The sequence below is a fragment of the Alosa alosa genome, chromosome 1 (assembly GCF_017589495.1).
Source record: "Alosa alosa isolate M-15738 ecotype Scorff River chromosome 1, AALO_Geno_1.1, whole genome shotgun sequence".
NCBI classification, from domain to species: domain Eukaryota; kingdom Metazoa; phylum Chordata; class Actinopteri; order Clupeiformes; family Clupeidae; genus Alosa; species Alosa alosa.
In genome coordinates this window covers 23,663,110-23,687,084 of record NC_063189.1, presented here as the reverse complement: position 1 = coordinate 23,687,084, position 23,975 = coordinate 23,663,110, and the positions used below count along the sequence as shown (strand labels likewise).

At 39.6% G+C, this 23,975-nt stretch overlaps 1 protein-coding gene across 1 annotated transcript in view; it reads left to right on the top strand.

Moving 5' to 3' along the window:
• Nucleotides 1–23,634, top strand: part of LOC125296798 (uncharacterized threonine-rich GPI-anchored glycoprotein PJ4664.02-like) — an 86,483-nt gene extending 62,849 nt beyond the window's left edge. The window contains exons 14-24 of the mRNA XM_048246921.1: nucleotides 347–589; nucleotides 2,108–2,350; nucleotides 3,878–4,121; nucleotides 4,617–4,896; nucleotides 5,653–5,896; nucleotides 6,851–6,933; nucleotides 8,059–8,496; nucleotides 22,054–22,487; nucleotides 22,607–22,671; nucleotides 22,770–22,900; nucleotides 23,027–23,634. Of these exons, the coding sequence (XP_048102878.1) occupies nucleotides 347–589; nucleotides 2,108–2,350; nucleotides 3,878–4,121; nucleotides 4,617–4,896; nucleotides 5,653–5,896; nucleotides 6,851–6,933; nucleotides 8,059–8,496; nucleotides 22,054–22,487; nucleotides 22,607–22,671; nucleotides 22,770–22,900; nucleotides 23,027–23,187 (2,566 nt within the window). The 3' untranslated portion in view covers nucleotides 23,188–23,634. The remainder of the gene's footprint in view (nucleotides 1–346; nucleotides 590–2,107; nucleotides 2,351–3,877; nucleotides 4,122–4,616; nucleotides 4,897–5,652; nucleotides 5,897–6,850; nucleotides 6,934–8,058; nucleotides 8,497–22,053; nucleotides 22,488–22,606; nucleotides 22,672–22,769; nucleotides 22,901–23,026) is intronic.
• The last annotated feature ends 341 nt before the right edge of the window (nucleotides 23,635–23,975 follow it).

Here is a 23,975-nt window from a genome sequence, read left to right as displayed (position 1 = left end):
CTTTCTTTTGATTCACATAAAAACAAGATTGTGTTTCACAATCAGTGCACAAGATTGTGTGCACAATCAGTGCACACCAAAAGACCAATTAATTATGCTAACACTAAAGTTTGTATGTCTAGCTTAAAACAGAACTAGGACTGGTTAAAATGCAATTAAAATATAACAATAAAGAGATAAATAAGTTGGTTTGATAAATAAAGAGTCAATTCAATTTAATTCACATTCTCTGGTTCAGCAGTCTGATCACTGTGGGGAAAAGGGTGTTTAGCAGAGTTATCTTCAACATCAAGATTAATTTTATCCAGAACCCCAACCCCAGAATTAACATCAGTCTCTACAATAGGCTCGCCCTCAACACCAGCACAATCATCAACATCAGTGCCCATCACAACATCACCTCAACCATCTTCTTCAACATCACAGTCTATGACACCATCTCCTTCCTCATCATCAGTAACCATAACAACACAGGCTTCACCATCAGTCTCTGTCTCTGCTTCCTCTACACCTGCAGCTACATCTCCAACATCTGCTTCAGAAGCCACCACATCCCCCGTACCATCAACACCAAATCCCACATCATCAGGTACACCACAAACGAATGCTACAACATTTACATTCACAAATGGTCAGTCATCACATATCTATTTTTATTTCATAATTTTCTGTTTATTATTGGTGCCTTTGTGACAAACACCTGTTGTGCATAATTTAGCACTGTACATAACTTGGAATCTCTAGAAGAATTTCCATAATGTAGGTTTTTTTTTTTCAAAACTATTACCAAGGTTGGCATAGTTTTATTTCTATCTTCATCTTCAATAGTATTTTCTCGTTTATAACACACTCTCATTATGCAATTTGTACAGCCACATTCTACTTAAATCTAGTGGCCAGAATGAAATATTCCCATATGAGGTCAAACACATGCATTCTAAACAGCTGATTCCTCATAGATGGAACTAAAACATTTTAGAAAGGCAGCTCACCAGAAAAACAGGGTGTTTCTCTTTCTGAATGTATACATTTATTGAGTGTTTTATCTTCATATATATAACATCAATAATACAAAGCGTCCCAACTTCAGCACTAACGCCAACCTCTACCATAGACTCCTCCTCAACACAAGCACAATCATCAACATCAATACCCATGACAACATCACCTCAACCATCTCCTTCAACATCACAGTCTATGACACTATCTCCATCCTCATCATCAGTAACCATAAAAACACAGGCTTCATCATCAGCCTCTATCTCTGCCTCCTCTACACCTGCAGCTACAACCTCAATATTTACTTCAGGAGCCACAACATCCCAAATAATCTCAAAACTAAATGCCATATCAACATCCGTAATGCCAGAAACAAATGCCACAACACTGACATCCACAAGTGGTTAGTCATCCCATATGTATTTGTTTTGTTCATTATTGTGCCTCTGTATCCTGATGTTCACATGAGAACTGAACATAACTTGGTGTCCTCAGGAGATTTTGATTTGACAAGCATCCATTTTTTTAAGCATGCCCAAGATTGAGGTAGATTAATTTCTTATACTTTGCCATTGAAAATGAAACTTGTTTTCAATGAAATTATTTTTTCTGTCAAATTCTAATGAACAGAATCAACTGTTACCATGAAAGGTGAAACACGCATTGGCAACAGCTGATTCCACACAAAATAACTACTTTTTTTGGATGGCAACTTCCTAAAATATCACTGACAGTATTTTAGATAGATAGATAGATAGATAGATAGATAGATAAACTTTCTTTTGATTCACATAAAAACAAGATTGTGTTTCACACATGAGGCAGCAATCAGTGCACAACAAAAGACCAATTAATTATGCTAACACTAAAGTTTGTATGTCTAGCTTAAAACAGAACTAGGACTGGTTAAAATGCAATTAAAATATAACAATAAATAGATAAATAAGTTGGTTTGATAAATAAAGAGTCCATTCAATTTAATTTACATTCTCTGGTTCAGCAGTATGATCACTGTGGGGAAAAATGTGTTTAGCAGAGTTATCTTCAACATCAAGATTAATTTGATCTAGAACCCCAACCCCAGAATTAACATCAGTCTCTACCATAGGCTCCCCCTCAACACCAGCACAATCATCAACATCAGTGCCCATCACAACATCACCTCAACCATCTTCTTCAACATCACAGTCTATGACACCATCTCCTTCCTCATCATCAGTAACCATAACAACACAGGCTTCACCATCAGTCTCTGTCTCTGCTTCCTCTACACCTGCAGCTACATCTCCAACATCTGCTTCAGAAGCCACCACATCCCCCGTACCATCAACACCAAATCCCACATCATCAGGTACACCACAAACGAATGCTACAACATTTACATTCACAAATGGTCAGTCATCACATATCTATTTTTATTTCATAATTTTCTGTTTATTATTGGTGCCTTTGTGACAAACACCTGTTGTGCATAATTTAGCACTGTACATAACTTGGAATCTTTAGAAGAATTTCCATAATGTACAGTTTTTTTTTTTCAAAACTATTACCAAGGTTGGCATAGTTTTATTTCTATCTTCATCTTCAATAGTATTTTCTCGTTTATAACACACTCTCATTATGCAATTTGTACAGCAACATTCTACTTAAATTTAGTGGCCAGAATGAAATATTCCCATATGAGGTCAAACACATGCATTCTAAACAGCTGATTTCCTCATAGATGGAACTAAAACATTTTAGAAAGGCAGCTCACCAGAAAAACAGGGTGTTTCTCTTTCTGAATGTATACATTTATTGAGTGTTTTATCTTATCTATATATAACATCAATAATACAAAGCGTCCCAACTTCAGCACGAACGACAACCTCTACCATAGACTCCTCCTCAACACAAGCACAATCATCAATATCAGTACCCATGACAACATCACCTCAACCATCTCCTTCAACATCACAGTCTATGACACTATCTCCATCCTCATCATCAGTAACCATAAAAACACAGGCTTTCATCAGCCTCTATCTCTGCCTCCTTTACACCTGCAGCTACAACCTCAATATTTCCTTCAGGAGCCACAACATCCCAAATAATCTCAATACTAAATGCCATATCAACATCCGTAATGCCAGAAACAAATGCCACAACACTGACATCCACAAGTGGTTAGTCATCCCATATGTATTTGTTTTGTTCATTATTGTGCCTCTGTATCCTGATGTTCACATGAGAACTGAACATAACTTGGTGTCCTCAGGAGAATTTGATTTGACAAGCATCATTTTTTTAAGTATGCCCAAGATTGAGGTAGATTAATTTCTTATACTTTGCCATTGAAAATGAAACTTGTTTTCAATGAAAATTTTTTTCTGTCAAATTCTAATGAACAGAATCAACTGTTACCATGAAAGGTGAAACACACATTGGCAAAAGCTGATTCCACACAAAATAACTACTATTTTTGGATGGCAACTTCCTAAAATATCACTGACAGTATTTTAGATAGATAGATAGATAGATAGATAATGCTTTCTTTTGATTCACATAAAAACAAGATTGTGTTTCACAATCAGTGCACAAGATTGTGTTTCACAATCAGTGCACAACCAAAAAAGACCAATTAATTATGCTAACACTAAAGTTTGTATGTCTAGCTTAAAACAGAACTAGGACTGGTTAAAATGCAATTAAAATATAACAATAAAGAGATAAATAAGTTGGTTTGATAAATAAAGAGTCAATTCAATTTAATTCACATTCTCTGGTTCAGCAGTCTGATCACTGTGGGGAAAAGGGTGTTTAGCAGAGTTATCTTCAACATCAAGATTAATTTTATCCAGAACCCCAACCCCAGAATTAACATCAGTCTCTACAATAGGCTCGCCCTCAACACCAGCACAATCATCAACATCAGTGCCCATCACAACATCACCTCAACCATCTTCTTCAACATCACAGTCTATGACACCATCTCCTTCCTCATCATCAGTAACCATAACAACACAGGCTTCACCATCAGTCTCTGTCTCTGCTTCCTCTACACCTGCAGCTACATCTCCAACATCTGCTTCAGAAGCCACCACATCCCCATTACCATCAACACCAAATCCCCACATCATCAGGTACACCACAAACGAATGCTACAACATTTACATTCACAAATGGTCAGTCATCACATATCTATTTTTATTTCATAATTTTCTGTTTATTATTGGTGCCTTTGTGACATACATCTGTTGTGCATAATTTAGCACTGTACATAACTTGGAATCTTTAGAAGAATTTCCATAATGTACAGTTTTTTTTTTCCAAAACTATTACCAAGGTTGGCATAGTTTTATTTCTATCTTCATCTTCAATAGTATTTTCTCGTTTATAACACACTCTCATTATGCAATTTGTACAGCCACATTCTACTTAAATTTAGTGGCCAGAATGAAATATTCCCATATGAGGTCAAACACAGGCTTCTAAACAGCTGATTCCTCATCCCGGTACATGGAACTCAAACTTTTTAGAAAGGCAGCTCACCAGAAAAACAGGGTGTTTCTCTTTCTGAATGTATACATTTATTGAGTGTTTTATCTTCATATATATATAACATCAATAATACAAAGCGTCCCAACTTCAGCACGAACGACAACCTCTACCATAGACTCCTCCTCAACACAAGCACAATCATCAATATCAGTACCCATGACAACATCACCTCAACCATCTCCTTCAACATCACAGTCTATGACACTATCTCCATCCTCATCATCAGTAACCATAACAACACAGGCTTCATCAGCCTCTATCTCTGCCTCCTTTACACCTGCAGCTACAACCTCAATATTTCCTTCAGGAGCCACAACATCCCAAATAATCTCAATACTAAATGCTATATCAACATCAGTAATGCCAGAAACAAATGCCACAACACTGACATCCACAAGTGGTTAGTCATCCCATATGTATTTGTTTTGTTCATTATTCTGCCTCTGTATCCTGATGTTCACATGAGAACTGAACATAACTTGGTGTCCCTCAGGAGAATTTGATTTGACAAGCATCCATTTTTTAAGCATGCCCAAGATTGAGGTAGATTAATTTCTTATACTTTGCCATTGAAAATGAAACTTGTTTTCAATGAAATTATTTTTTCTGTCAAATTCTAATGAACAGAATCAACTGTTACCATGAAAGGTGAAACACACATTGGCAAAAGCTGATTCCACACAAAATAACTACTTTTTTTGGATGGCAACTTCCTAAAATATCACTGACAGTATTTTAGATAGATAGATAGATAGATAGATAGATGATAAACTTTCTTTTGATTCACATAAAAACAAGATTGTGTTTCACAATCACACATTGAGGCACAATCAGTGCACAACAAAAAAAGACCAATTAATTATGCTAACACTAAAGTTTGTATGTCTAGCTTAAAACAGAACTAGGACTGGTTAAAATGCAATTAAAATATAACAATAAAGAGATAAATAAGTTGGTTTGATAAATAAAGAGTCAATTCAATTTAATTCACATTCTCTGGTTCAGCAGTCTGATCACTGTGGGGAAAAGGGTGTTTAGCAGAGTTATCTTCAACATCAAGATTAATTTTATCCAGAACCCCAACCCCAGAATTAACATCAGTCTCTACAATAGGCTCCCCCCTCAACACCAGCACAATCATCAACATCAGTGCCCATCACAACATCACCTCAACAATCTCCTTCAACATCACAGTCTATGACACCATCTCATTCCTCATCATCAGTAACCATAACAACACAGGCTTCACCATCAGTCTCTGTCTCTGCTTCCTCTACACCTGCAGCTACATCTCCAACATCTGCTTCAGAAGCCACCACATCCCCCGTACCATCAACACCAAATCCCACATCATCAGGTACACCACAAACGAATGCTACAACATTTACATTCACAAATGGTCAGTCATCACATATCTATTTTTATTTCATAATTTTCTGTTTATTATTGGTGCCTTTGTGACAAACACCTGTTGTGCATAATTTAGCACTGTACATAACTTGGAATCTCTAGAAGAATTTCCATAATGTAGGGGTTTTTTTTTTCAAAACTATTACCAAGGTTGGCATAGTTTTATTTCTATCTTCATCTTCAATAGTATTTTCTCGTTTTTAACACACTCTCATTATGCAATTTGTACAGCAACATTCTACTTAAATCTAGTGGCCAGAATGAAATATTCCCATATGAGGTCAAACACATGCATTCTAAACAGCTGATTCCTCATAGATGGAACTAAAACATTTTAGAAAGGCAGCTCACCAGAAAAACAGGGTGTTTCTCTTTCTGAATGTATACATTTATTGAGTGTTTTATCTTCATATATATATAACATCAATAATACAAAGCGTCCCAACTTCAGTACGAACGACAACCTCTACCATAGACTCCTCCTCAACACAAGCACAATCATCAATATCAGTACCCATGACAACATCACCTCAAATTCTAATGAACAGAATCAACTGTTACCATGAAAGGTGAAACACACATTGGCAAAAGCTGATTCCACACAAAATAACTACTATTTTTGGATGGCAACTTCCTAAAATATCACTGACAGTATTTTAGATAGATAGATAGATAGATAGATAGATAGATAGATAGATAATTCTTTCTTTTGATTCACATAAAAACAAGATTGTGTTTCACACATGAGGCAGCAATCAGCGCACACCAAAAGACCAAGTAATTATGCTAACACTAAAGTTTGTATGTCTAGCTTAAAACAGAACTAGGACTGGTTAAAATGCAATTAAAATATGACTATAAATAGATAAATAAGTTGGTTTGATACAAACATCTGCTTCAGAAGCCACCACATCCCCCGTACCATCAACACCAAATCCCACATCATCATCAGGTACACCACAAACAAATGTCACAACACTTGGAGTAATATGGTGTTGCAGTGCCTACTTTAAAGACTTTATTTTCATTGTAAACAGAACAAACAACAAAATTAATGGTGTAACTCCAGTTAGTGCTTGAGAAATGTCAGAATACATTAGGTAACAATGAAACTGAAAGTTAAAACATGACCTCTTCATGTCAGAGAAACAGTCCACACAAATAATTGTATTAAAACTCTTTGATCCAAAATTAGGAACAACCATGTAAAATATTAAGATTCTTGAGAAAATCTCAACAAAATTAATTTCACAAAGATAGCCTGGACCAGAGGAGAAAAAGGAGACCAGAACAGTTTGATCAGTATGATTAGTAAGTCACTCTAGGCTTCAATCAGTGATTTTAAAGGGACACCAGGCAACGTTTTTGTGTTAATTAATCATCTTCGTAAGTCGGTATATGGTTAAATGACTCATTACGGGGCGAATGAAGGCTCTCTCGCCCGCCCCTACTGCCTGTAGGAAGACTATCCCACTTGCAAGTTCGGGTGTATCCTACCCCACGAATCGAAGCAGGATCAGTTTACAGCACAGAGGCAGGCTAACGAAATGCTAGAGATTGTTGCAAACGTGTGTATAATGGCAGAGCCAGCGAAGAAGCAGCGAAAACCCTTGACGGAAGACGCAAAGAAAAAGAAAAGAGCTTCAGACCGAGCGAGGGGGAGTTTCGTAGAGAAAAAGCATCAGGCTTGCCTGGTGTCCCTTTAAGGGTTGGGTAGGCTGGGGGCCAAAGCAAGGGGTTCATTGAGAACTCTCAGGGATCACTAGAATGTCAAAGACAGCGGTTTCAATAGCTCCTTTGCTTTAGTATAATTTCTAATATATTTCCTATGTAACACTTACATAAAATGCTGATGAAAATAATTTTGGCCTATCAAATTGTTGATAGAAATCTGTGAAACTTTAAGGCACGGCCAATGAAACGTTATGTATAGGAGTTGATAACCAGTTAGCAACTTAGTTGGTTGGCAACGGGAAATTGCATTGCAACCAACACAGTTGCTACCTTAGTTAGCAACTATGGTTTTGGGAAACGCGTCCCTGGTTATGATTATCAATACTAATAAAGTACTCTGAATAACTTTCACTGTAACTTCACCCTTTACTTCAGAACTCACCACAATGCCTGCTTCTATGTCACCTTCATCATCAACAACACAACTAACATCAGAACTCACCACAACAGCTGTTTCTATGTCAGCATCACCAACAACACAACTAAAATCAGAACTCACCACAACAGCTGCTTCTATGTCAGTATCACCAACAACACAACTAACATCAGAACTCACCACAACAGCTGCTTCTATGTCAGCATCACCAACAACACAACTAAAATCAGAACTCACCACAACAGCTGTTTCTATGTCAACATCACCAACAACACAACTAACATCAGAACTCACCACAACAGCTGCTTCTATGTCAACATCACAACTAACATCAGAACTCACACCAACTTCAACCGCAACCTTGGACCCCACCACATTTCACACTCTAACATCGGAACCAGCAAAAACAACTTCTCTAACATCAACATCCACCACTAGTGAGTCTAAGGAACTTTTCATATTGAGAAATATGCTAAAGTGCATGTGCAACATGTAGCGTAGGTCCTACGGAACATTTCAATGAAGTGCCAACAGAAATAGCCTAGTCCATTAACAGGGTTGGGTAGTAACGGATTACATGTAATCTGGATTACGTAATCAGATTACAAAAATCAAGTAACTATAATCAGCCCAGATTACAATAAAAAAATTGTGTAATCAGATTACAGTTACATTGTTGGGGATTACCTGATTACATTTTATCATGCAAACAATGCAACTTCTGTCAACTTCCGCCTACTGTAGCTATCTTTTAATTTGACAAGCTTCGGGCTTGCCGGTTCGATCCCCGACTAGTAGAAAAAATCTGGGCTCTCTAATGCCCACATCCACGGCTGAAGTGCCTTTGAGTAAGGCACCTAACCCCTCACTGACTAATCTTAATGTAGCCTCTTGTTTTAGTGTTACTGTTTACTTTGAGAAAATCACCAGGTTCCCCTGGTTGAAAAACATCCCAAAGGAATAATTTTCTCACACCCACAATTGAAATGGACATGGTGTCATACATTAAGATTTTAAGATGGTGGCTACATTAAGATTTTTGGAGGAAAAGATCAGTTAATTCACACAGGAATGTTTTACTCAGAGCAAAGAGATTTCTTAGATGTAATGAAATAATAAAGAGAAAAATAGAATGAGAATTCTTTCATCAATTCAGTGGTGGTGTCTTTTACTTAAGGGACATATTTATTGAAGTAATGTAAAAGTAATCCGATTACATTACATATTTTTGGTAATCCAACTGATTACGTTACTGATTACAAAAATTGCCATGTAATTTGTAGTCAGTAATGGATTACATTCCAAAGTAATCTGACCCAACCCTGTCCATTAATTATGTTCAGTTCATGTGTAACAGTGTAGAAGTGTAAACAATGTTTAGCTCGTAGATTATAGCTTAAACTTTAAGTGCTTCGGTGATATTTAGTTGACATGAGTGCAATGTCACTTGCCACGCACATTAGCGCCAAAGTTTTTAACTGGCAAACACTGGATGAACAATGGATTTTATGGAGCTGCGTCGATAAAAATAAAACTGAATCGTAATTTACACAGTGGCAGTAGCAAAATGCAATGCTGGTGTGCAAAGTTGTATTGAGAACAATGGAATCTAATGTAATTAAATGTCGAAAGTGGAATGCACCGCACTCATGTCGGCACTGGTGTCCACAGCTCTTTAAAGAGCCATTCAGCCGACCGTGAGTTCAGAACTGCGTTGGTGTTTATTATCTCCATGACTAAAGCAGGAGGAGGGCTAGGCAAAAGCCTACTAGGAAGTGTCTGTGGCAGTTTGAGGACAAGAAACGGTGCATCAAAGGATCAAAATAGTAGCAGCCAAAGAGGATTGTTGATAACAGAACAAGTGATGGTGTAAAATGAAAAAATACTAGATGTACCGCATAGCGGTACAAAATATGACCGCCGCTCAGTCCTGTACATCCGTTCCGCAAAAATAAATCACACTTCAATTTGTCTCCATATTTTACTCCATCCCCCACTCTTGAAACTTTTGTGCATGCTTGTTTGGCATGCCTGAGTGTGTGTGTGCGGCTGCACAGAAAGTAGCCTACTGGTGCTGAAAAGGTCAATAGATTGTAGAATAGCCAAAGAAGATGTAGCATTGTTAGAAAACCTTTAAAATCTCTAAACAATCACAAGTAGGGCAGTTCATCACAGTTCATCCATTGCAACTGGATTGATGAAAGGTCACTTACACCTGTAGGCTACATTGTATTTGGGAAAAGCAAAACGGTATCAGCATAATGTTATTTATTTATTTATTTATTTATTTATTTATTTATTTATTTATAAACAAAAACATCTTTGTCAGTTCCATACCGTTTTCAACAGCTATCAAAAACAAAGGTCATTTTTGGATGGATGGATTTTTTGTGAATGTTTCTTCTTCTACATAAGATTTTAGTCATCTTTAGTTCATGTAATACTTTATTGTCAATGCACAAATTAAGGAACAGTAGTCTGAAACGTTATTGTTAATGCACAAATTAAGTAACAGTAGTCTGAAACGAAATGCTGTTTTACATCTAACCAGTGGTGCAAATAACTGAATGAAATGAAGGTGTCATTGTTTGGATACTTCACACACACGTGCTTTTTAATTTCACAGACTACAACCAGAGACTTTCTAATGTGGAGACACAGCACTCAAAAAATACTCCATAGAAATGCATGGGGCTAGTTTGTCACGCCAATATGGCCGTTGTCTACACATATCCCACCCCTTCCTCGGCAAAACGTCGACATGTGAATACATTGAGCCAATCATGTGGTGTGATGTGAATACATTGAGCTAATCATATGGTGTGTTGTGAAGACATCGTGCCAATCATGTGTTGTGATCTCGCCGCTGGAGCAAGATTGGTGTCGTGAAGCCTTGGCGCACGCGCAGTTCGACCCAAAGACTGTGCCCGATGAGTGCCCATAAAACGTTGGTATATGGCCGCCGAGTGGAGGGACTTGCCTAAAAGGACTTTGCTACAACTACCAAGCTGGAATCAAAGCACATCGATTCCCCTCTCACACCCTGCACGCACTTAAAACAAAATAAACAGGCGTCTCAATCTCACGCATGTATAGGCAAAACTGTATTAGACGGGTGTAACGTTGGTAAATCTTCCATTGCACAGAATGATTTTTGTAGCATGTGCAACAAATGACAGTCGAAAGATACAATTACAGTGCTGCTATCAATTTGCTTGGTATAACCGCATTTATAGTTTTCTACAAATGCAATCAATCATATTGGCCTCCATCACTCAACCAACGCTAACGGTAACATTACCTAGGTCCTTATTGATATTATAAGATTAACGTACCTGCAGTAAAAACCAAGCATGTCCGATAAACATCCTCAGATTTATTTCCGCTTCAATAAGAAATGGGAATTACATTTCATGTGAACATCGTCCTATCCTTATTAGACGTTCTCTGCGGTAAACTAAGTCCTTGTAGGAAGCGTCCATTGTTTTTCCAACCCACTTTTAACTTCCAACAAAATTACGTCTCACTGCAACGATGCGCCATCTAGTGGACAAACGACTACTTATCGCCAATACTGGAAATGCAGCCATGATGATGATGATGAATATTTATTTTGGCTTTCTTTTAATCCTACTGAATTTGTAATTATGTATCGGCCGTTCTAATACCGATAGTATGTGGGTGCCTGTGTGTGTGTGCATGTGTATATGTGTGCACCGACATCTACAGGCCAATGAGTGTACAGTCACTAAATGTACACATAACCTAATTTTTTTTAGACCCCCCCATGGATGAAATTCTACGAAACTTGGCATACCCCCAGAGAATGCCAGGTCAATCATACACATAAAATTTGGTGCAGTTCTGAACATCTTAACTGAAGATAGGGGCGATTAAAGAGAATAATATTGCATTTTAATTTTTTACCGGGGGGGTGCAAATCACAAATGAGTGATTATGGGCCAGGTTGATGTGGGCCCTTGAGACCAACATACCATAAAAGATTCTTCATCCTCGGTGCCACGGTTCAGGTAGTTATTTAGGAAAAACTGCTTTTTTGCGGTTCGGGGGGCCCAGCGCAGGGGGAGTGGCCCCCGGGGATGAAACGAAATTTTTCCGTAAAAGTCTAGTGGTGCTACATACCCACCAAATTTCATGTGCCCCGGTGGTTCGGTGTCCTGGGTATCGTTGACCAAAAATTCAGGAAGTAGATGAAAAAAAAAAAAAAAAAAAAAAAACTTTGACAATCCCTATATGACCGCTTTGCTAGCATAATTAAGCGGCACGCGATTAATGTGATCAAAAAAAATGAACGCGTTATGCTTTGTCCTTAATCGCATCGCGATTAACGTGTTAACACTGACAGCCCTAAAAGTGAGATATCAATCATCATCAACAATGACAAGCCAGCTGGAACCTGCCACTCGTTTTCTCTCCCTCTCGTGTGCACTCAGACCCGTTCTCAATTAAATGGAGTAGCATACATTGAAGTTGGATCTTAACTCATTGAGTGCCAAAAACGTAATATTACGTTTTTCCTTCCCATGCGTTGAGTGCCAAAAACATAATATTACATTTTTAGCTTTTTTTTTTTTAATTACGAAACTAGACACTCTAACACACCTTATATGTGATTTTGTGAACTCTGTGATGAATGGAAATGGAATATATGACGATCGAAAACTCATGAAAACGCACAATCTGGACATTTTATCTGGACATTTAATCTTAAAACTCTGCTTTTGATGGTTGCCGCTTTGGGTTGAATCAGTGACACATGAACGTCAGGTCAAAACCAGGCCATTTTCGTGGGTTTATCACTAGGTGGCAGTCTCGCTAGGTCACTACCCGGAAACTTTACAGGCAACACTTCATATTTCATCAAAGACGCTACATCTCCATTTCTAGAAATAAAACAGGGATTTTGATGAAAACTAGCCACTGTTTAGCTTGGGATTTCTTAGGACCAGAGGCATGTAGAAATAAACGGTTTGTACCCACTGAGAGCTTAAAGTCTCACCTTTCAAACAAGCCATAGTATGTGTCCATAGCTATAACATAAAATACGCTGTGGCTCTACAAAAATCATCAACAATGATCAAGATTGCTGGCACTCTGGGCCAAAGCTTCCGAAAACAGCGCGGCATTCAATGAGTTAAAGGGGAACTTGGCAACTATTTCAACTTAATAAACCCGTTTAGAAATCATTTGGATGGTTAAATGACCTGTTCCGGTGAAAATGGTGACTTTCCCCGCTGCGCCTAGCGTCCCCAGGCGGAAAACCAACCTTGCAACATTGAGACTACCGTCCCGGAAAGAGAAGTGAGAAACAAGAAACTCGTTTTAAATCGTGTTTCTTACCTTGTAACATCCACATAGTTCTGCCAAACTTATGCTAACAGTTCGCTAGCTTGTAAACAAATCCATGTGCTTTATCATTACCTTTTCACACAGTTTGAAATAGCATAATGTGCAATTTCTCCAGCAGAGGGGGAAATCCTGCCAAGTTTCCCTTTAATGGAGAGGACCCGGAAAGCATCATCTTCATGTAACATGCAGTGTATTTTGACATCGTAAACACTGTCTAACAAGAGTGAAAAGCAGTTTGCAGTAAAGCTACTATTTATTGGCTAAATGTTGGTCCGTCCTCTATCTCTTGGTGCCCTACGCACAGTGCGTGATGCTTATGGTGGTAGCGGCAGCACTGATCAGGCAACTTTATAAACTGAAACTTTTCGCCTACAAGCTCCTCACATTCCTCTCCATCTTCAGCTAACTCCATAGACAATAAAATAAACTCTCAGGCTTGCGGCTTAATGTTTTTTGTGGCTTCCGTTACATGACATCAACCCCCCCACAAAGGTGTAGTGGCAAAATTTCGTTCTTGGGGTTCATTAAATTAAACCACTTCGTGTGGGCAGCCTAAGGATTTCTGACTCGTCTCAATATCCAATGCTTCACCGTTATTCATTTTACTTTCAGTGTACTCACGGACCAGTTGAGTTTCCTTTTGTTTTCTTTAATTCTTGAAGTCTACAAAAGTATCTTGGTACAAACAAAAAGGGGTAAAATAAAACAGAAATATCACTTGGTTAGACTATATTCATTTAAGGCACGGGACACAAGGACACAGAAGCGCGGTCAAAAAACTATGTGCCTTCATTGCTGCACGCACGTCAACTGACCAGCACATCTCTCCTACTAAATCACACATATTCCTTAGAATTAGAGTTAACCAATCAAAATGCAGCATTAATCACACAGTTCTAAATAAGCATATGCAAATTATAACTAATCTAAAACAATACTAAATATTATTCTGGCATAGCCAATTGTTCCATTTCCTACTGAGCTGTTCTGGAATCTTCTCGTCCCAACCAAGTTCCTCCTTGCACAGCTGTTGCAGTATCAACTTTGCAGGAAGAATTGCCGGAGCGAGGAATCTGAGCGGGTCATAGATGGAACTTGTGATCGAGAGAATTCCTCGTCTTGTGACAGGCTTTTCTTTAACGTTGATCCTGAACTTGAAGGCATCAGACTCAGTGCTCCATAGAACACCCAAAGCTCTTTCCATGGGTAGCGCGTCGTGAGTCAAGTCCAGGTCTCGGATGTCTTTTGCTCTTTCATGGTCAGGGAGAGAGGAGAGCAAAGCTCGGCTGTTGCTTGTCCACTTCGTTAAACCAAATCCTCCGCTAGCGCACAATGCTGTGAGGTCTTTGTACAGCTTGACTGCTTGATCTTCATTGGCAACAGATGTCAATGAGTCATTGACATAGAAGTTTTTCAGTATTGAGTTCACAGCTTCTGGTACATGCTGCGGTTCTCCTCAGCTGTTCTTCGAAGTGCGTAGTTCGCGCAACTAGGAGAAGAAGTCGCACCAAAAATGTGGACTGTCATCCTGTACTCAGCGATGTCTTGACTTAGGTCTCCTGCTGGCAACCACAGGAAGCGCTGCAGGTCGGTATCTTCTTCGGGAATGCGGACTTGATGGTACATGGCCTCGATGTCTGCAATCATCGCAATTGGTTCTTGCCTGAAGCGGAGAAGCACTCCAATCAACGTTAAATCCGGTCCCTGAAGTAGCTCACTGTTCAGTGAGACTCCCTGGTAGCTGGCCGCACAGTCGAAGATGACGCGGAGCTTCTTCCTCTGTGGGTGATATACCCCGTGGTGGGGAATATACCACAGCTTTCCATCCTGGCGGTTCAGTTGTGCCTTAGGAACCTCAACAGCGTACCCCTTGCTCAGCATGTCATTCATAAAGGCTGTATATTCTTCATGGAACTCGGGATTTCGTTTCAACTTGCTCCTGAGGTTCAATGCACGCTGTAGCACTGAACTGCGGTTGTTCGGCATCTAGACGCACAACCTCTTTGTTGGCAGACTGATGTAGTAATGTCCATCCATAAGGCGGGCAGAACTGGACACAGACTCCATGAATTTGTGGTCCTCTTGAGACATTTCAGATCTTTCATCACGGTGGCGTTCAGGAAAATCATGGTTATACTGTTGTATAAGCAGATGCTCCACACTGTCAATGGCTATTCTGCTCACAGAGGCATGTGACTGTGCATGATCGTCAGCTGCGGTGTCTGTTTCTCTAAGCGGCCCGTTCAGGATCCATCCAAGTGCAGTTTTCACAGCATATGGTCCGTTGTCCTTACTTGGGATCACTTTCCATGGCTCCAAGATGGTGTACTCTTTGGTTCCGATGAGAAGCTCCACTCCAGCATTAATCTGAGGCAGCCTGACCTCACTGAGGTACGGCCACTTGTCAATCTCTCTCTGAAGTGGAATGTTCTCTTGAGACACAGGAATGCTCTTCTGTGTGTACACCTTTGACAATGCGATAAAGTTGTTGTCTTCAAGGCTGCTGATCTCCAAGTCTGTGAGAACGTAGCTTTCCACCTTGCCCTTGGAGTTGATGGTACTCAACATGAGATCAGTGTGTCTGCCTTGCACATTCAGCTGCCTTGTCAAAGCTTCCGTACAAAATGACGCAGAGCTGCCGGGGTCCATGAATGCATAGACCTTGACAGTCTTGTCACTCTTGCTGGCTTTCACTCGCACAGTAATAATGGCAAGCACACACCTGTCTTCAGCCCCAGTACAGGCACTAGTCTCCTTCTCTTTTGACGTCTCTGGTGGTACACTGGTAGCACTGACTAGGTTCCAACCGGTTTCTCCTTTGTGATCTCCTTAGAGAAATGCAGCAGGCTTGGATGCTTCAGAGCACAAACATCGCATGTCATCTTCTTCTTACATTCCTTGCTCAGATGAGCCTTCACTAGGCAACTGAAACAAAGTCCATTCTTCTTCAAGAAGTCTACTCTGTCACTATGAACCTTTTCTTTAATCTTGCGATACTCTTGCAATGTGTGATTCTTTTCACAAAACAGGCAGGGCTTTGTAAAGGCACTGTTGAGTGACACATCTGACTTGGCCTTTGTGTCGCTTGACTCACTTCCACTTACTTGGTCAACTTTAGTAGCAAAACTACTTCCTTGCTTTCCTTCTTTCTTTAGTTTGTTTCCCTGCTGGGGTTTCTTTGTGACCTTTTCTGTGGCTGTGGCGTCAATATTGCCAAAGAGTGGGTCAGACACAATCTGCTTGACGTTCCACGAAGCTTACCAGCTCTGTGAATCTTGCTCTTTTGTTATTCTTCTCCTGGATGTCATATGCATGAACTCTCCATCTTTCTCGTACTTTGAACGGCAACTTTGAAATGATGGCCCTCATGGTAGTGGGATTATCCATCTCTTCCATATAATCCAGATCTTCCATGGCATTACGACAGCTCACCAGGAAAACAGAGAATTGCTGACTTGCTGTAATTGACACTCTTGATCTCCTTGAAATTCTAGAAACACTGTCCATTGGTGTTATCTCTTGATCAGCAACTTGTAGGGTTGGAACTTTTCAGGAATTTTCATGTTCAAATATATTGATAACGTTATCAAACAATTAATCGATTATTCACTAAAGGTTTGAATTTGCCTTCACCATCACCCCCACACAAATTATAGTTTTTTTTTTACAAAAAATAGATTTATTAACGAAATATGCCATTTAGTGGTCAACTTTAGTTTATTACAGTGCATTATGGAATCCGACGGATTTTTAACATGTAGGCTATGCAAACGCATCACTGCCTGATCACTTTTTTAAAAAAAGTAGGCTACAGCCTAGACTAGACCTTTGAAAAATAATGACATTAAGAAATAACACGGTCTAATGACTGTATTCTGTTAAACTTCAGCTCAACGCTGACGGCAATTAGCCTATTTGACAATTGAGTTTTAACTTAGATTACGTTACTATGAGCGAAATTGACGGCCATCAAACTGGACACAAATTCACAATAACGATATCAAAACCTGGCTTATTGCCATATTAGATCATTGAACTGTTATAAACTGACTGTCGTGGCAACGTATTGGCGAGATGCAGGCTACCTTACAGGCTACAGTAAGGTGAGAAACTGGCCTGCATGGACTTCCTGGGCATACATTACCCATCACAGACTCACCTATGTATTTTTGTTAATAAAAATCAACATATTCACGTGTTCTGGGGTGAGGCGTGTGCAATCGATTTACTGCCAGAATTAACGTTCGGATGTAGCCTACATTTTTCAGATGATATATTAGTGGAGACGTTGCACTATGGTAGGTAAACAGGCAGGGACGGATTAAACAAATATGGGCCCCTGTGCACAATATCAAAAAAGGCCCCCCCTCCCTCTGACCTTTGGCTGCGCTGGCATCTTGGCGATGCAGCCAGCGCTTCTCTCTTTGCTGTCGCTGTGCAGGCTGGTGCACAATTGCACACAATGAAAATGTAGTACATTATTTCATTTATTATAACTCAGGCCCACACAGAAATGAATTCCAGGAGCTGTTTTTATTATTAGGCTGTAATCTCCCTTTGCTGTCCAAACAGTCTACATCAACAATTTTCACTAAACGGACCGGACACAGTTGTCATATCTGACGGACCGGTAGCAGGGACGTTGATAGTATTTTGTGAGAGGTGGTGCTGATCATATTATGGGGGGTTCGGGGGTGTCTCCCCCTGGAAATTTTCGAAATTCTGGCTGTTAAATATACCCTTTTAACGCAGTTTGGAAGGGGCATACAAACTTTAACAGAGCAAGCAGGGCCCGTTTTCTGTCTGACTCAGGTGACGTGAACATTGGCTACCTGCATGATAAGGTTTTCACTTCACTGCTGCTTGACACTACCTTGCATGGAGACATATTTCACGTTAACAGTGGAGATGTTAGCAAAACGATAGCGTTTGGTAAATGGAGATGCAGATCATCTCCCTAATTAATTTCTTTGCGCAACAGCCCACATTATGCGCTCACTCCAGCGGGACGAGTGAAATAAGTGTAGGCCTATCTGTCATCGGCATCGCCATAGGCTATTTGCTACGATATAAGCTGCTGTTAGGCCTACAACAAGTCACAATTTGTTAGGCTATCCAATCGCTATGATGTTTTCATGAACATTGCAGGAATCCACTTCATTCACCTACCCACGAGTGGGTCAGTTTCACTTTCGCAAACACGCATACACATTGAATGAGCACTCATAGCCTACCACTTCCACCTAATGTTATGCCTCTATATTTTATGAATTAAAAAGTATTTATTGATCAGGAAAACATTTAGTTTATTTTTCTTTCAGTCCGCGGTTCCATAACACCATTCAGTTGTGCCGCAAATTAACAGACAGAAGCACCGGGCATAATCTAGCCTAAATTCATGGCAATTTTTTTTTAAATCCGAGGGCCCCCATTGGCTGAGGGCCCCTGTGCACGTGCACACTTGGCACAAGCCATGATCCGTCCCTGTAAACAGGGCGTCACAATAATTACATTGGACTTTATCGTCTTTTCTAGAGAAATGGTCCCACACTGCACTTCTCCTAGCCCGCTTCATCTCTGCTCGTCTCGTCGTCTGTTGTCGCACAAGATACTGGAAGTTATAGCTGTTCTCATAATGCGCGCGACTAGAACAATTATTTATTAGGCTTAGAATTTCAGTTGAATAAATTCTTACAAACAAATAATCGATCATCGATTATTCATTACCAACCCTAGCAACTTGTGCTTCAATACAATTCTTTGTTTTACTCATAAACTGTAAGCACTGTTCTGACTTTGGCTGAAACCACATCTGTTGGTCAGTCTCCTTTTCCTCTTCATTAATAAGATACAGCCTAATTGCATTCAGTAAACTCTTCATACAACTTGTTGTAAACTTTCATTTCTTTTAACTTCTTCAAGAGCTGGTGCATTTTCATCTTGCAAGAGCTTCTCCATTTCGTTTGATTTTGCTGTCATTTGTGCTAATTTACCTCTTCTGGCTGCTGTCAAACGGTGTCATTTTTCTTCCATTCCTTTAGCTGTCAACGTCCTCTGTCGGCCATCATGACGCACGTCACTCTGAACGTCTTGGCTTTCGTCCGTCATTATCCACGAGGTTTTCACTCAGCTAATCCACTAAACAGCCTTGTTTCAGTTGAGCCCAACTGTCTTCGATTTTTGGCTTAGCACAAAGTGACTGCAAGTTTGTTCAAAACGAACTTCTCCACCTTCAAAACGAGTAGAAAGTAACTGCACAAGAACCTTCATTTAGCATTTCACAGCTAGCAAACGTAGCCTCAGTTAGCTTAGCTCAATACACTTCAATTCACGTAGCTTCCTTGTTAGCTCCAATTCTGTTTAGTCATCCAAGTTAGCTCCATTAAACTTCGGTTTGCAAACGTTTCTGTTGCTAGATATCTTCTTATTTGTCTCCCACATCAAGCTTAGACAGCTTTTTTGACTTAATGTAGTGTCAGAATTTCGTTCTTGGGGTTCATTAAATTAAACCACTTCGTGTGGGCAGCCTAAGGATTTCTGACTCGTCTCTATATCCAATGCTTCACCGTTATTATGATGACCTAAGCGCTTTTTTTTTCGATGATGCCCAAATTTCCGCCAATGATTTCCGGGACACTGAAAGACCTGGGGGTACCACTTAAACTTGGTGGGCATGTAACCCCACATGGATAGCATGGAACCATCGTTTTTTGCTTTTGATCTGTAGCCCCCGCTGGACTGGACCCCCGAAAAGGAGGGTGGGGCAGACACAGTTTTCTGTGAATATCTCGAAAACCGTAGGGTTTAGGAGGACCATTTTTTTTTTTGTATGTTGATCTCAAGGGGCCATGTCAACCCATTCCATAACCACTCATTTCATGTATAGCGCCACCTAGTTAAACACAAAAAAGTAAAAATGAGGTGTTGTAATTGAAGGTATCTGTGACCTAACATAGTCAAAACTGCACGAAATTGGAAGTGTAGGATCATTATGACACCCTCTGTATGCACGCCAAGTTTTGTGGAATTCCGTTCATGGGGGGCCTTACAATAAAATAATTTATGTGTACATTTAGTGACGTACACCAACAAGGATTCCTGGGACACTGAAAGACCGGGGTACACAAAACTTGGTGGGCATGTACCCCCACATGGATAGCATGGAACCGTCATTTTTTGTTTTTGATCTGTAGCCCCCCCCCCTGGACTGGACCGTCCGAAAGGAGGGTAGGGCAGACACAGTTCTCTGTGAATATCTTGAGAACTGTAAGGCCTAGAATGACCATTTTTTTCCGTATGTTTGCCTCCAGGGGTCATGTTAACCCATTTCATGTGCACACATGTGCACAAACAGATACACACACACACACACACATACATTCACAGTAATCATCACATTATGACACATACTCACACAGTAGACATATATGCGCTTGCATGCACAGGCACATACACGCAGGCACACACACAAACACACACACACACACACACACACACACACACACACACACACACACATAACATAAACATAACACAAACAATCAAGAATTTCTCAGAATTATGAACAGGCAAGATGGAGGTGGGGTTGTATAAAATGAATTTTACATGTGAAATCTATGAACTAATCATGTTTTGGTACTTGTTTTCTAGCAGATACCAGTGAGAATTGAGTGTGGATAATGCAATTTAGTGAGACAGTTAGAATCATATAGGCCTTTCAGCGTGATTTCTTTTTGTGGAAAAAATGTGCTGGACTGGGCGGCGGTCATATTTTGTACCGCTCTGCGGTACATCTAGTTCATTTTACTTTCAGTGTACTCACGGACCAGTTGAGTTTCTTTTTGTTTTCTTTAATTCTTGAAGTCTTGGTAACACAAAAGTATCTTGGTACAAACAAAAAGGGGTAAAATAAAACAGAAATATCACTTGGTTAGACTATATTCATCTTCTTTTAAGGCACGGGACACAAGGACACAGAAGCGCGGTCAAAAAACTATGTGCCTTCATTGCTGCACGCACGTCAACTCACCAACACCTCTCTCCTACTAAATCACACATATTCCTTAGAATTCGGTTAACCAATCAAAATGCAGCATTAATCACACAGTTCTAAATAAGCATATGCAAATTATAACTAATCTAAAACAATACTAAATATTATTCTGGCATATCTAAATATTCATTATTCATTCAAAATATTCCTCAAAATTACTTTAAATAATTTGGCTCTAACAAAGGAAATAGGTAAACTGTGTTAATATTTTGTAACGCTATGTATTTCAAAATGAATTGTGGCGATTAACGTGTTAATTTTGACAGCCCTAGAAAATTAGTATATAGTTTGACCGGACCTAACTGTTGTATAACACTCGCTATTCAAAACAGGAAATCTGACTCAGATTGGACCAATTTTAAACAGACATGAGCTATGAATTACGTCTGAATTGAATACGATTCTCGACTAACCCTTTTCAATTGTGGTAGTAAATCTCTGTAGATCTTAGCTTCATCAATGCCATTGAGGATTATGACCTCTTTGAAAAAAATAAAAATGTGTTTTTATTATTTAATGTATCAAATGTAATATGACTCAACCCTTTGACTCGTCATTTCTTTCACTCTAGATGTTTCGACGATGGCTACTGCCCCTACAACTGCTGCTCCCACAGATTCCCCTACAACTGCTGCTCCCACAGATTCCCCCAAAGCTACTGCTGCCTCTACAACTGGTGCCCCTACAACTGCTGCTCCAACAGCTGCCTCTACAACAGCTGCCCCTACAACTGCTGCTCCTACAACAGCTGCCCCTACAACTGCTGCCCCTTCAACTGCTGCCCCTATAACAGCTGCCCCTACAACTGCTGCCCCTTCAACTGCTGCTCCTACAACAGCTGCCCCTACAACTGCTGCCCCTACAACAGAACTAAATACTGATTCAGCGAGTGGAGATGAAGGCAGCCTCAATCTGGGTTTTAGTCTTAATCGGACGTTCACTTCCGACCTTTCTGATCCAACCACAGCTGTATTTAAAGCACTTTTAATAGAAGTAGTGACAAAAGTATGCAATCCATCTATTAAACTGATAAAGATTATCATTTGAATTTTCAAATATGTAATATCTCCACTTTGATGCTTTCATTAATATCTCAAAATGACATCCTTTTTTTGCGAAAACAGCTGAATGCAATTTTTCGAGCACAATTTCCGAGCACATTCCGGCGCTCCAGGGTCCTAAGCTTTGCGTAAGTATAATTAAAAGAAAATACTTCGGGTTCTGAATTCATGATAGAAGTCAGATGTTGTTTATATTGTCATTTACTGTATTGCTTGTGTTTTTCAGGTCAGGGTCAATCGTTGTTTCCTCAGAGCTTGTGTTTCAAAATAAAGCTTCAGTTCCAGATGCTATCAATGTGGAATCAGCTTTGAGCAGCTCAACTACCCTGAACATAATACAAGGCACCATCAGTGCAAGTAAGTTTTGTGACAAGATTAAGTAAATTAACTAAACCAAATTAACCTCATCTAACCATTCATTTTTTGTGTCTGTGTTGTGTGGTTTACATTGACATTTACAATACCCCTTTTCACCCAACATAGGTTCTACAACAACTACTTCGGCTCCTAACACAACTACAACAGCGGCGACCACAGCCACGAACACAACAGCTAGTTCTGCTCCACCAGCCAAATTGGTGTCGGCTCTCACTCTGGCTCTCACCATGTTGCTCCTTTCTCTGCAAAATCTGACCTTCTTATAAAAGCTTGATAGATAAGAAGATAATAGATAAGTAATGTAGATTAACATGTGCATGTGACCTATACTGTATGAGGTAATGCAGATTAACATGTGCATGTGACCTATATGAAGTTCGGGCATGTGGTAAGATAAATCAAAAACCTGTACTAGAGAGCTGTACAGTTAGCTATGCTATGATGACATCTGTGTATAAGCAGTGTATGACAGGCAGGCAAAATGCTACTTGTTGAATTATGATTGTTATATTCTTTTTCTATTATGTATTTATATCTACTTCTAAAATATTAAAAATGCTATTAAAGACTAACTTATGCTATTGTAGCCTACTGTAAAGCTGCAACATTATAAAAACTTCAGCTATGGTTCAGACAAGATCCGTGCATATATTGTAATCTTTGCTTATCATCATTAAGAAGAAAATAAAACTGCTTCGTTTATTGCAACTGCATCATTCATTGTGTATTACCAGATCATTTTACTGTGTATGTATATCGATCTGATACTAGAACAGTGCAACATAAATGTATGCACATGCACACATGAATGCGGCCAGCCATGCATATGCAGCATCAGGCCCTTTCTAAGACACACATTTGAAAAATTGTGGCGAGTGGTGGTGGTAGGGTGAGAGTTAAAAGAAGCCCCTCCAACAATGAGTCGACATGCATGTTAAACTGTTTTTAATTCTGTTTTCATGTGGAGGCGGAAGATCTGCATGATGATCTGCACTTGATTGCTCTTTATCAGCCAACAGATGTTACGTCTCAGTAGACTGAAATTGAATTTCAC